This window comes from Portunus trituberculatus, chromosome 9, assembly GCF_017591435.1.
Source record: "Portunus trituberculatus isolate SZX2019 chromosome 9, ASM1759143v1, whole genome shotgun sequence".
Lineage (NCBI taxonomy): Eukaryota > Metazoa > Arthropoda > Malacostraca > Decapoda > Portunidae > Portunus > Portunus trituberculatus.
In genome coordinates, this window is record NC_059263.1 from 6,930,001 (window position 1) to 6,944,429 (window position 14,429).

Below are 14,429 nucleotides of genomic sequence, written 5' to 3' on the forward strand. Positions count from 1 at the left end.
GGCGGAAAGAGCTGTGGCCTGCCACCTGGTGAAGTGAGGGCGGCGCCCTTTCCCGGGGCGTGGAGGCACACTCCTGGTGGGGAGGCTGAGGCGGCAGAGTTGCCCCGCAGGGCCGCTAGTGACCCGCCTGGCCTTGTTTAGCGCGAGGTGCGGGCCGCGGCGGGCTGGGTCATCGGTCCCGGGGTAACGGCAGGCAGGGTGGCGGGTCTGGGCGGCCCGGGCCGTGGCGGGCTATCCCAGGTGCCCCGGGGCTGGGGTGAGGCATGCGGGGGGCGGGGATCCCTCAGCCTGACCGTCCCTCGTAACCCGCGGATGATCTTGCCTCAGCGGCGGCGGCGGCGGCACAGCGGTTGTGGCGGCGGCCGCCAGGGGGCAGGAGGCGTGGCGTGGCCCGGGTGGCCCGCTAGACCCCGCCTCGGTGGCGCCACACCTCCCGCGGGGCGGAGCGACAGGCGGGGCGAGACGGTGGAGGGGCGGGGCATGGCGGCGGCGGCCTGCGGGTGATTGGCGGCGGCGCGGTCACCCCACGGGGCCCGCCGCCGCCGCCACGGCCGCCGGCCAATCAATTTCCCCATGAACTACTGTCCTGATTGGTTAATTTGAATAACAAATATGGCTGCCCTAATCCCCGGCCGGCCTGCCCGCACCGGCTGCTGGCTCTTGGGGATGGGGCCCGGCGGGGCAGCACGGCGCGGGGCAGGCCGGGGCCAGATGGTGTGCCTGCCGTGGGACCCGCGCCCAGCACACGCACCGACCGTTAGGGCTGCCCCGCCCCGCCCCGCCCCGCAGCCCGCTGACCCGGGAGGGGGCGGAGCGGCGGGGTCACCCTGGACCACGCCACGGCCTGAGGTCACAGTGGGCATGACCTCTCGGGGCGGCTACCGGATCCCTCACCCCAGCCCGGGGCGGCGGTGCGGGGCCGGTGGCGGGGCTGGCGGGGTCACGGTCTCAAGACACAGCCGGTGCTGCGACGGTGGCCACGTGGACACCCTGAGCGTGGCGGGGCCCGAAGAGCGTCTGGTTGGTGGCGGGGGAGGCGGGGGTGGCGGGGCGGGCGAGGGGTCACGTGAGAGCCTTGGCACCCCTGGAAGGCCGCATGGGGCACCCAGCCGCCCCCGGGGGTGACCCGATATCTCTGTCTTGCCGTCAGTGGTAGTAGGGGGACGGGGGCCTCATAAACGCTGAGGTGGGCGGGGGAGGGGTATGTCTTGGGCGAGGCTGGAAGGAAGGCAGGGGCCGCGGCTGCCGAGAGGAGGGAGGGGAGGCACGCCGCGTCACCTCGCCACACCGCCCCTCGAGAGCCTCCACACTCCCCTCCCGTGGCCCCGCGGTCCGTCACGGCGTGGAGAGCACCCTGCCACACCCACCCTCCTGTAGGGGCGGCACTCATACACACACACACACACACACACACACACACACACACACACACACACACACACACACTCACATGCACATCTTTTTCTTCGCCACCACAACATCCATGCCAAAATTAACTTCCTCCTCCTCCTCCTCCTCCTCCTCCTCCTCCTTCTCCTCCTCCTCCTCCTCTATCTCCTTCTTCTCCTCCTCTTGGTGTGTACCTCAATGGTGTGTGCTTGTGTGGTGTGTCATGTGTATAGTTTTCTGCAGGAGAGAGAGAGAGAGAGAGAGAGAGAGAGAGAGAGAGAGAGAGAGAGAGAGAGAGAGTGTGAGGGAGTGAAGCATGTTATATATGTTTCCTATTGCTTTCTTTTTTCTTTTCTTTTTTCTTTTTTTCACTTGGGATGAAAATTGAGTTGGTTACTTATTCAGATGTACTAACCTTACATTTCCTTTATAATGTTTCCTAATTCAGCTTTTTATTCTTATTTATTTATTTATTTTTTGTAGATTCTTCATCATACTTGTCTCGTCATTTATTTATTTGTAGTGTGTCTATTTTTCACATCTTTTTAAAGTTACACGGTTCTCTGTAACGTATCTGTGGCTTTGTGGCTTTTTAATCACCTTTCACCTGGATTAGCTTGCCTGGCGTGAGTCTTAGGTGGAAATGGAACACGGCGTTGAATAATCAGAGCTAGGGGTATCAAAAGACGCCTCCACTCACACCAGCACAAGTGAAGAGTCCAATATACGAACTGAAATCTTATATACTGTCTCTTGTTTCCTTTTTCTCTTCCTTTAATTTAGTCCTGTGAAGTTTTCTAAAGTTTCATAAATTAGTGTAAGGAATAAAAACAAACACTTGCATTGACTCTATTTTTTTTTCTTTTCTTTTTATTCTTGTCCTCGATTCCGTGAAATGTTTCTTGGGTTACAGAAATTAATATAAAGTGAAAAATTCTTTATATCGAGTTGTATTAATTTGTTCTGTAAGATTCTCTTGGGTTACAGAAATTAACCCCTTCAGTACTGGGACACATTTTTACTTTGAGATTTGTGTATGCACGATTAGACCATTTTATTGACATTAGGAAGGGTCTTTGGAGGTCAGAAGATTAATGGCCAGAGTCTTCACTATTCTAATCCCAACATATGTTTCTGAAGCTGTAGAAAATTGCCAAAAAGTAACCAGAATGAGTATGGAAACGCGTCATGCTACTGAAAGGGTTATGAAAAGAAAAAAAATCTGTATATCGACTTGTTTTAATTGGTTTTTAAGATTTTTTAAGGTTATTGAGATGAATATGAAAGAAAAGAAAATGTTAGGAGTCTAGGATTCTTTTTTCTTTTTTAACTTTACCATTGACATCGCAATAAAAAGAATGACGGAAATTAATATGAAAAGGAGAGACCATTATGTCGACTTGTATGAAATGGTTCAGTAAAATTTTCCTGGATCACATACAAATATAAAAAGAAAAGAATATGTAAAGAATAGAGAATTATTTTTTTAAACATTGACATAGTAATAAAACAGAAAAAAAAGAATGACAGTCGTTTTATTTTGATGGTGTAAATACCCAAAAAGTTTTCCAAGGTTACAAAAATTGACATATAAAAAGAAAATAGAAAATATATCGACTCGTTTCTTTACTTTGGTTCTGTAAAATTTTGTAGAGGTTCCTTTTTTTTTTTTATATAAGAGTGGAAAACTGACCAGGGGCAACAGAAGGAGCTAAAGAAAAGGTCCACTTAGATGCCAGTCTCCGTGCACGTCCGAGAGAGTTTGCCAAAAGAAAGGGATAAATGTCTTGAATCAGATTCTCATTTGATTTTGATTCCGTAAAATATTCCAGTTATAGAAATTAATAGAAGAGAAATTAAAAGAAAATAATAGAAGAAATAAAAAAGAAAAATAGGAGTTGAGGGATTCTTAATATTGACCTCATTGTAAGAAGAGGAAAAAAGGACTTGTTATATTTTGACCTTATGAATTTTCTTTGGTAGCAGAAATTAATAGGGAAGAGAAAATGTTGTTAGCAGGAGAGTTTTTATTTATTTTTTTGTTAATGCTGATACCATTATGAAAAAAAAATAAATAGATAAAAAAAAAAAAACAATGAAACTTTAGAAGAATTTCGTGTGTTTTCAAAATAATGTTTTAATTATACCAAAGTTTAGCAATCATATGTATTATTTATCTATTTTTTTTTTTTTATATAGTAACTGGAATGCCAAAGAATTGATATGTGAGTGTGATTCCAGGAACTTGCTTGGAATCTTGGAATGTCACTGGAATGATTTGGATTCACTGTTATTCATGATAATCCTATTCTGCTCAGCCTTCCAATACAAGAGTTACCCAGTACTCTCAATCATTCATACCTTTCACTGGTAAACTCTGGAACTCCCTCCCTGTTTCTATCTCTCCTATGGATGTTTGTTTGTGAATCTTTACTAGACTAGAAAAAAAAGAGAAAAGTAAATAAATAGAGAAAAAATGAGAAAAAAAGAGGAGTACTGTTCCTACGCCTTCACGTCTTTTAAGAGAGAAGTGTCGAGTCATTTGTCCCTTAATTTTGACTAATTCTTTTCATTTTTTTATGGAGACTACAATTCAAGTGGGCCTTTTTTTTCTAATATTATTTTTTTGCCCTTTGATAGTTCTCCCTCTTACATAAAAAAATATGTTCTTTTACTGTTTATCTATGTTCATTCTTCATTACTTCTATTTTATTTATTTATCTTTGTTTATTCTTCATTATTCTCATTTCATTCCTCATTATTCCTACTTCATTTATCATTATTCCCATTTCATTCATCATTATTCCCATTTCATTCCTCATTATTCCCATTTTATTCTTCATTATTCCCACTTCATTCCTCATTATTCCCTTTTCATTCCTCATTATTCCCACTTCATTCCCATTTCATTCTTCATTATTCCCATTTCATTCATCATCATTCCTACTTCATTCCTCATTATTCCCATTTCAATCTTTATTATTCCCTTTTCATTCATCATTATTCCCATTTGATTTAATTTGATTAGATTTGATGTAATTTTACCCATTTTATTTTTCACTCTTCTCCAGCATGTTCTTTCCTCCCCCCCCCCTTACAGTGCTATACATACTTCCTACAGAATATGTATTTTAACTGTGCGTGTATAGTCATTCTGAAATTAATCTATAGGAAATACAAAATACAAACAGCATTTTATCCCATCACCAGCTATTCACATTATCTAAACTCTTCGCTTTTTTTTTTTTATTTTCCTTCCAATTTTCTACTTTTCATCTTCTATCCCCAGTTTGATAAGAGTTGCTTTAATAGTGATAGTAGTAGTAGTAGTAGTAGTAGTAGTGGTTCTTGTTGTTTCATACAGTGTTGTCTTTACACAAATTCCTCGAACACTCTCACTTTAATTAACAATAACAACACAAACAACACATTTTCTTTCCTTTCTCTATTCTTTATAGAAAATTTTGTTTTTGCACATTTTTAAGAGAGTGAAGAAAAAAAAGGAAGAAAAGTTTATTTTTTTGCACTCTCTCTCTCTCTCTCTTCTCTTTCTCTTTTTCTCTTTTATCTTCTTTTTCCTCGCTCCTTTATTCTCTGTTACGTTATCTCATTTATTTTGTAGTTTCTTGTTCGTTTTCTCCTGTTCTTTTTCTTTTTTCTTTTCTTTGTTTTCCTATTTTTCTTGTACTTTTCCTTCATTTCTTCTACTTATCTTTTCTTCTTCTCTATCCTTGTCTTCTTCCTCCTTCCTCCCTTTTGTTTGAAGTTTTCTCCTTTCATTCGTTCTTCTATTTTATTTCTCCTTCTTTCCTTCTTTCCTTCTTTTCTTTCTTTGTTCTCTCCTCTGATCTCTTTACTCCCTTCTTCCATCTCCCTTCCTCTTTTCTTCCCTTCTCTCTTGCTTGATTTCCTGATATTCTCTCTCTCTCTCTCTCTCTCTCTCTCTCTCTCTCTCTCTCTCTCTCTCTCTCTCTCTCTCTCTCTCTCTCTCTCTCTCTTTTCTTTTTTCCTTTGTTCTAGTGTCCGTTTCGCTGAGTTTGTCAAGTTCACAGGATACTATGACTGTCTTTTGTTTAGAGAGAGAGAGAGAGAGAGAGAGAGAGAGAGAGAGAGAGAGAGGTATATGGAAATTAATAATGTTTTAGGTAAAATAAAAAAATGGTAGTAGTGAAAGTCGTAGTAGTAGTAGTAGTAGTAGTAGTAGTAGTAGTAGTAGTAGTAGTAGTAGTAGTAGTAGTGGTAGTAATGATAGTAGTAGTAGTAGTAGCAGTAATTGTAGTAGTAGTAGTAGTGGTAGTAGTAATAGTACTGGTGGTGGTGGTGGAAATGTAATAGTAGTAGAAGTAGTAGTAGTAGTGGTAGTAGTAGTGATGGTGGTGGTGGTGGTGGAAATGTAATAGTAGTAGTAGTAGTAGTAGTAGTGGTATTATTATTATTATTATTATTATTATTATTATTATTATTAGTAGTAGTAGTAGTAGTAGTAGTAGTAGTAGTAGAAGTTGTTGTAGTAATAGTAGTGATGGTGGGGGTAGAAATGTAGTAGTAGTAGTAGTAGTAGTAGTAGTAGTAGTAGTAGTAGTAGTAGTAGTAGTAGTAGTAGTAGTAGTAGTGGTCGTGGTGAAAATGTAATAGTAGTCGTAGTAGTGGTGGTAGTGGTGGTGGTGGTGGTGGTGGAGGAAATGTAGTATAAGTAGTGATAGTAGTATTAGTAGTGATAGTAGTAATAGTAGTAGTAGTAGTAGTAGTAGTAGTAGTAGTAGTAGTAGTAGTGACTGAATTACTAACAATAATGGACAATAATCATGAAAATGGCAATAAAAACAACAACAACGGTAACAAAAACTCTTCAAAACTCAATAAAAAAAAAAGTCCTGAAATTTTAACTTCTGAGAGAAAATATCAATGTTTAATTATTATTTTCGTTTTTTTTCTATATTTCTTTCTATTTCTTATTCTTCCTTTATTTTCCTCAGTTTTGTTTTACCTTCACCTAATTTTCCTCTCATTTTCACCTCATTCTTCTTATTTTATTCTTGTTTCCCTTTCATTTACACTCTCTCATCTTTACCTCTTTCCGTTTCAATTCATCATTACCTTATTTCCCTCTTTTTTCCTTTCATTACCCTTATTTTTATTCTTTTTCCCTCTCATTTCCCTCTTTCTTCCCTCGCATCTTCACCTCTTTCCATCATTTCAATCTTGTTTCCCTCTCATCACTGTATAATTTCCCTCTCATCTTCAACTCATTTCCTCTCATCTTCAACTTATTTCCCTCTCAAATAGTCACCTTATTTCCCTCTCATCCTGACCTCCACTTTTCCTTGAGTCTGGATAAGGACACACAAAACACGAGGAAAGTAAAAATAATTGTTTGTATCCATCTCGTATTTTCTCGGTAGATTTCACGTATTTTACCTTATTCATACCCAGAGAGAGAGAGAGAGAGAGTATAGTAAACATGTTAATCTATTATTCCTTTTATCTTACTGACATTCCACATCCGTCAGTCGCAATGTCGTTTCACTTATCTGTCTATACTTGAACCAGACATCATCCTCCTCCTCCGCCGTGCTTTTCCTGGCCCACGCTGGCTTCTGTTAACACTCCCCACCATTTGTCATTACTTTGCATTACTGGGGTTACATCTGTGTCTCCAATACCTGGCTGTTTCTCGCATGCACGTCTGCTTCCTCGACTTAGCTTAGCTCTTTTTATATTAGTTCTCAAATCTGCGGTAAAAAATAGTTTGTTGGGATTTATAAAAGGCGAAGATAGAGTTGTGATTGTATTGTAGTGTTCGTTGTAGTGGAGGTCTAGTTTGGTGAGTGAGTGAGTGAGTGAGTGAGTGAGTGGGTGTGTTGGTTTAGTTGGTTATGATTTTGTTAGCTGTGTTGTGATGTAGGAGAGTTGAGAGAGAGAGAGAGAGAGAGAGAGAGAGAGAGAGAGAGAGAGAGAGAGAGAGAGAGAGAGAGAGAGAGAGAGAGAGCGTTATTTAGTTATTTATAGTTATTGAGTGAGTGAGAGTGAGTGCGTGACTGTTAGTTGGTAAATTTTGTTAATTATGGTAGTGTTTAGTTGAGTTGAGTGAGTGAGTGAGAGAGAGTGAGTGAGTGAGAGAGTGAGTAAGTTCAGCTAGTTTGGTTGTACCGTCGCTAGATATGGTATTTTCTATTTATTTATTTATTTTTTTAATGTAAGAGGGGAAAGCTGGCAGAGGGGAACATAAAAAAGACCCACTTACTTGCCAGTCCCCTTTCAGGTATAGTGGTATTTAATTTAGTTTCTGAGTGAGTGAGTGAGTGAGTGAGTGAGTGAGTGAGTTGGCTTGTTAGTTTATTCAGTTATCTACTCACACCATTAGTAGATTTGTTTGCCAGTTGTGTAGTTATTGCTGTAGTTGTGTAGAGCAAGTTCCCCGGTGTGATGGCAGTCTGAATGCTGACAACTGATGCCTCCCAAGCTGAACAGAATGAGAGAGCAGTGAAGCAGTGCATTCTCAACCATTACAGCATCGCGTCTCATCACTTTTCATACTGAGGTTGTTCTATAAGTCATTGTGGTTTTTCTGGGGTGTTATCGTGACTTTGTTGATAGTTTAGCTCCTTCGACCTCGCTAAAGGGTGAATAGCCAGCCAGCAGGAACCCGAGTAGTGATATGTCTGGCTTTCGAAAATACCACTGACGAAGGAATGGGGTGTTTTGTAATATGAGTTGGGAATGAGGAAGAAAAGGAAAAAAATAATGAAAGTAAAAAGAAAAATACTAAGTTGTGAATGTTGTGGATATAAATTGCTTGACTTTTCAGTGTGTGTGTGTGTGTGTGTGTGTGTGTGTGTGTGTGTGTGTTGAAGGCATGTGGCTGAGGATAAGTGTACAGGCATTATTACTTTTACTTCAACACTTCTGGTTCTAAGTACTGTCCTTTACTCTACTTATACGGTAGTAACTTACAATAAACAAATCCTTGCTACTTATTACCCATTACTCACCATAGTCAAAGTATACTCATTACTTTTTTTTACTTCAGACCTACGACTTGTACTTTACATTACTAACATATTCACTAACTTCTATTACTTAACAAAGACAATTACCTACTTATTACTTACTTATCTCTTATATTATCACCTTGTTATGATTTATGTCTTTTCTCATTTTGAATAACTGCGCTTTGATAATTATGCAGTCATTTGGTTAACCCCTTCAGTACCATGACGCATTTCCATTCACTCTGCTTACTATTTGGTGGATTTAAACAGCTTCAGAAACTTATGTTGGGGATTAGAATAGTGAAGAGTGTGACCATTACTCTTCTGACCTCCATAGACCCTTCCTAATGTCAATAAAATGGTCTAATCGTACACACATCTCAAGGTAAAAAAAAATGTGTCCCAGTACTGAAGGAGTTGAAGTGTATGATATAGCTTGTAGTAATAACAGGGTAGAGTACTTAGAGGCTCCTGTGAACTGAGAGAAGTGTTTTAAGTGTATATTGTTCCGTCTCTGTTACGTGACTAGGAAAAAAATAGATAGATGTAAATAAATCTGAATAAATTAAATATATGTTGCTAATAATAAAGTTGGATTCGACAATTTCTTTCCTTATCATCAGAGAGAGAGAGAGAGAGAGAGAGAGAGAGAGAGAGAGAGAGAGAGAGAGAGAGAGAGAGAGAGAGAGAGAGAGAGAGAGAGAGAGAGAGAGAGAGAGAGAGAGAGAGAGAGAGAGAGAGAGAGAGAGAGAGAGAGAGAGAGAAATAGACAAATCTCCAAATTTTCTTCCTTCCTTTCTCTCTCCATCTCTCCTTCCTAGTCTCCTTTTCCTCCTCCTTTCCTCCCTTTCTCTTCCATATTCTCTCCTTCACCGTGCTTCCTCCAGCTATCCCAGAGAGAGAGAGAGAGAGAGAGAGAGAGAGAGAGAGAGAGAGTGCTCCCAACCTACCCTCATCACCATCACATCACCATCGTGGGCACCATAAATAAAAAAGGCACCATTTTCTCCCACCCAACCACACCCTCCACCACCATCACCTTCACCACCGCCACCACCGCCACCGCTAACCACTGTCATCACCACCACCCCTGACCGCCGCCGCCACCACCACCGCTACCGCCTAATAGAAGCCCACCTGATGATGACAATTGATTAGGAAAGGTAAATGAGGAAGGAGAAAGTGCTAAAGAGAAACCATTTTGTTGTTCGTTTTATCCTTCCCTCTCCCTCTCTCCCTCTCTCTCTCTCTCTCTCTCTCTCTCTCTATAGTGACCAACCCCAGACCCTTCTCTTCTTCCCTCCCTCCCTCTCTCCCTCCCCTCCTTCCCCCCTTCTCTCCTTCCCTCCCATACAACACGTAGAGGAACGCTTGGTCCTTTCCTTTCCCTCCCTCCCTCCCTCCCTCCCTCCCTCCCACCTCTCTCTCCCTCTCTCCCTTTCTCCCTCTCTCCCTCTCTCCCTCCACCCGGCCACTTCGTGATTGTAGCCAATGAGAACACGTTTAACACCCCATCTTCTCTCTCTCTCTCTCTCTCTCTCTCTCTCTCTCTCTCTCTCTCTCTCTCTCTCTCTCTTGCTCTATTCCATTTTCTAATTTAACATGTTTTTCTGTTTTTTTTTTCTTTTCTTTTTCTTTTTCTTTTTGTTTCTCCATTTTGTGTCTTACGAGTGACTCCTTCATTTTGTGTGTCTAGTGTTTGATTGTAACTCTCTCTCTCTCTCTCTCTCTCTCTCTCTCTCTCTCTCTCTCTCTCTCTCTCTCTCTCTCTCTCTCTCTCTCTCTCTCTCTCTCTCTCTGTTGTAATTTATTTCTTATTCTATCTCCTTCATTTCTGTAATTACTTCATTCGATCCCATTTCCCATTGCCTGTCACTTCCCTGGGTTTATCTATGTATCTATTCATTCATCCACCTATTTTATCCTCATTCTCATAGCACTCTTCGCTAGGTGTATTTATATGTATTTTTTGTATCAGCTGTAATATAATTTCTAGTTTGTATTTGCTGTGACATACAAACACATACACGCACACACACACGCAGAGCTTCAGTCCTTCAAAGTTTTATTTTTCTGTCTTTCCAAAGGTCTGAGTGCATATAGAAAGGTTCCGAATCTCCTATCCACTCACAGCCTTCCTTAGTGTCGTGCTGTATTCCATAAATGATCCATTGGCGATCTTCTGGCTTGCCTCACTGGTATTTTGGTATTTTGTGCATGAATTAACTCTTTTTTGCCTATAAATTATTTTCACAGCTTGAAATGGGCTGCCTAACAAGTACCAAATATCACGCTGCATCAATACTAAGGCACAATAAAGTGTTACAAGTGTTTCATCATCTCTTTGGCATGTCGGTGAAATCTCTGCTGTTGTGTCAGGGATTTGAAAAGTTTTTGATATTGTCTGGCATAAATCTTCAGTCTCCAAGGTTACTTCATACGATTCAAAACAGGATGAGATAAGGAAAGCAAGAAGCCATCGCCATCAGGCCCACACGTGGCTCTCCCTATGTTTGGGACTCGTGTTTCTACTCCTTTATCTTCATTTTCCGTTCTGGGCATCTTATCGCTGGCAGACGTACCCCATTTCCTTCTCAAACCTATTCACAATATGCTCGGTGGCTGTGTCCTCGTTTGTTATTCATAAATGATCTGTCAAACGACTTGTCCTGTCCTTCCTTACACTGGTGCCTCCGCCTGCCTTGCTCAACCTCTGGTACTTCCTCACCTCTGTAGTGGTTCAGAATGCGGAAGGATAAATTTTGTGCTGCTCCTGTATTCAGAAACGCTTTGCTCCCACTCCACAACTACTTTTAGAGACCACAAGGATGATTTGCCTGGTTCTCAAGACTGTTTCTTCTGTTGATTATGGTAAAATGGTGTTAATTTGTCACTAAAACCGTAAAGACATCCTCGAAACCCCTGTAACTTAATCACTTCAGTACTGGGACGCATTTTTACTATGAGTTTTGGGTGAGATTAGACAAACTTATTGGCATTAGGTAGGGTCTATGGAAGCCAGAAGATTAATGGCCACAGTCTTCACCATTCTAATCCCCCACATAAGTTTTTGAAGCTGTATAGAATCAGAATAGTAAGCAGAGTGGATATGAAAACGTGTCACGGTACTGAAGGTGGTTAAGACCACAGACTTTTGAAATTGAGGAGGTGCGGTGGTGTTTTAGAATATCCTCCTGACTCAGGCACTCAACTCCCTCGTCTCTCAATCATCCATGCCCTTTCTTTACACTGCACGTGGACTGCACTTCCCTGAAAAAACACCATCTGGGAGTTTGACATCTCTTCCGTCACTAGATCAGCTTTCTTGAGGTTAGGTGTTCCGTGATGCCTCAGCCAGCATGTTTCCTCCTTCCAACTAGTGGACTCACTCTTCCACATATGGAGAGGTTCAACTCACCCAGCTCTCCTCAACAAGGTGGATTCAAAGGCTTTTTGTATTTTTCGGTTTTTCTTTTTTACTGCCTTGATTCTCTGTCAGGTCAAGTCTTGCTTCTCCAACAGTCTTCTCCCGTTAGTTCCGTCATGGCTGCTGGTCTTCCCTACTCTGGCTCGTATACTTAAACACTTCTGTGATTCACCTCTACTATTTCAAAAGGCCTTATTTAAATTTATACTAGTTTTTGAAGGTGGTTTTATGGTTGTTGAGGCAGAGTGACAAGATTTCTACATTATTAATTGGAGAAACACTCTTGAAAACCTCGCTAATCATTTCTGTCTTTGAAAATAGTCGTGGCGAGACTATTTAAAAAAAAATTTACACTAGTTTTTGAAGGTGTTTTTATGGTTGTAGAGGCAGAGTGACAAGATTTCTACATTATTAACTGGAGAAACACTCTTGAAAACCTCGCTAATCATTTCTGTCTTTGAAAATAGTCGTGGCGAGACTATTTAAAAAGGCTTGATTTAAATTTACACGATTTTTTGAAGGTGTTTTTATGGTTGTAGAGGCAGAGTGACTAGATTTCTACATTATTAACTGGAGAAACACTCTTGAAAACCTCGCTAATCACCTCTATGGTCTTTGAAAATAGTCATGGCGAGAGGGCAAAGCGTTTCTGGACACGAACATTATTATCTTCATGCTTCTCAATCCCACGACCTCACATAGGATTGTCTATTTACTCTCATCCCTGTTCTATCCACCTCACTAATGCATGAGTTGGCCACTATCCTCACTCTTTTATTCCCTGCAGTGGTGAACTTAGGAACCCCACTCTTGTTTCTGTGTTTCCTCCTGACGGTGACTTGAATTGCTTCAGAAGAGCTGCATCAACTCGCCACAGGGTCCCAGCCGGCCAGCCTTCTCTGTTCTCGTGTTTCTTTTTACTGGTGGTGTTAGGAAAAGGTTTTTTTTTTATTTAATTTTTGTGCCCTTGGTCAGTCTTACTACTATGCACACACACACACACACACACACACACACACACTAGTATATCACCTTTTTGCTAGGTAAGACGCAGGTGTTTTACTATTATTACTACTACTACTACTACTACTACTACTACTACTATTGTGTACGTCACAATAGTAGTAGTCTATTGCTTATATAACATCATCATCGTCATCACCATCATCATTATCATCATCATCACCATCATCATCATCACCATCATCATCATCATCATCGTCATCATCATTATCATCATCATCATCATCATCATCATCATCATCTCTCTCATCCTCCTCGTTTTACTCTTCCACGTCTCTCAGTTTAGATGAGACAATTTGGCCAGTCACAACTTCTTCCTTTCTTTGTCCTTTCTTTGTGTTCTTTTACGTTCCCTTGTCCTGAGACTGCAAAGTGACTGCAAAGTTGTGTGAAATGAGAACAATGTCCCTTGGGTCACTTAGAAGACACACAGACACACAGACAGACAGACGCACAGACAGACATTCAGACAGACACACAGACAGACAGACTCCCAAAAGTCGGTCAGTCACTCACCGTGTAAGTGCAAGAGGAAGTGAAGCAGACACACACACACACACACACACACACACACACACACACACACACACACAGTCATGAAAAGCCAGCTCAGAGTCATGGGTGTAGCGCATGGCAGAGAGAGAGAGAGAGAGAGAGAGAGAGAGAGAGAGAGTACAGAGGGTACATGAGTCGACGGATATAACCGCGAGAGAGAGAGAGAGAGAGAGAGAGAGAGAGAGAGAGAGAGAGAGAGAGAGAGAGAGAGAGAGAGAGAGAGAGAGAGAGAGAAATAACCAACTCCAAGGGTGAGAAAGATAGATGAGGGGACAGATGCAGCAGCGGTGATTATTTTGGTAGAGTAAAAAGATAATGTTCCACCACCACCACCACCACCACCACCACCGTGTCCTTGGGCGGGACTAAGAAGGCACTAACAGGCATCATAACAGCGGTGGTGGTGGAGGGGTGCTAATGGTAGTGGTGGTGGTGGCTAGACGCTGCTCCTATCCCTCGCCTCCCCTGTTCCCCTAGTGCCACCACCACCACCACCACCACTGCCGCCGCCGCCGCCGCCGCCAACTTTACTGCCTTCTTCCTGTCCGGCCGCCACTAACTCGACTTCAAATGTTTCCCTTTTATCACTCATACACACCTCGGCCGGGCCTTGCAGGGGGTGAGGGCGGCGGGGACAGGTGCAGGAAGCGGGCCGGCACCCTACACACGGGGAAGGATCGGCAGGGTGGGCTGGGGGGTGCGGGACAGGGCAGGGTGACGCCAGATTAAAGCCTCGCCAAGACGCGGTGGCGGTGTAGCGGCGGGTCACTGTCCCGCGCGTTGTGCAGAGCAGACTCGCTGACGTCACTGCCTCCTTGCACCGCCCGCCAACAGATGCCGCCACCTTACACGCCTTCTTCGCCGCCGCCGCCGCCCGCACCATTCCTCACATAGGTCTTCTGGGGGGGTAGAAAAATAGGGCCGGTATGGTGGCTGCTGCTATGGACTTATGGGGGCTTGTGGCCTCAGTGGGGGGCACCCGGGGGTTCTGGAGGTTGTGGCGGGGGTTGTGGTGCTTGAGGCGCCCCCCCAGCCCCCCCTTA

General features: G+C 42.8%; 1 protein-coding gene across 1 annotated transcript; it reads left to right on the top strand.

Annotated features, from left to right (window-relative positions):
- Positions 1–612: 612 nt before the first annotated feature.
- On the top strand, positions 613–1,125 carry LOC123501504 (translation initiation factor IF-2-like). Its single transcript, XM_045250360.1, has one exon. It carries the CDS (start codon positions 613–615, stop codon positions 1,123–1,125), a length of 513 nt encoding a protein of 170 aa, XP_045106295.1.
- Positions 1,126–14,429: the final 13,304 nt, after the last annotated feature.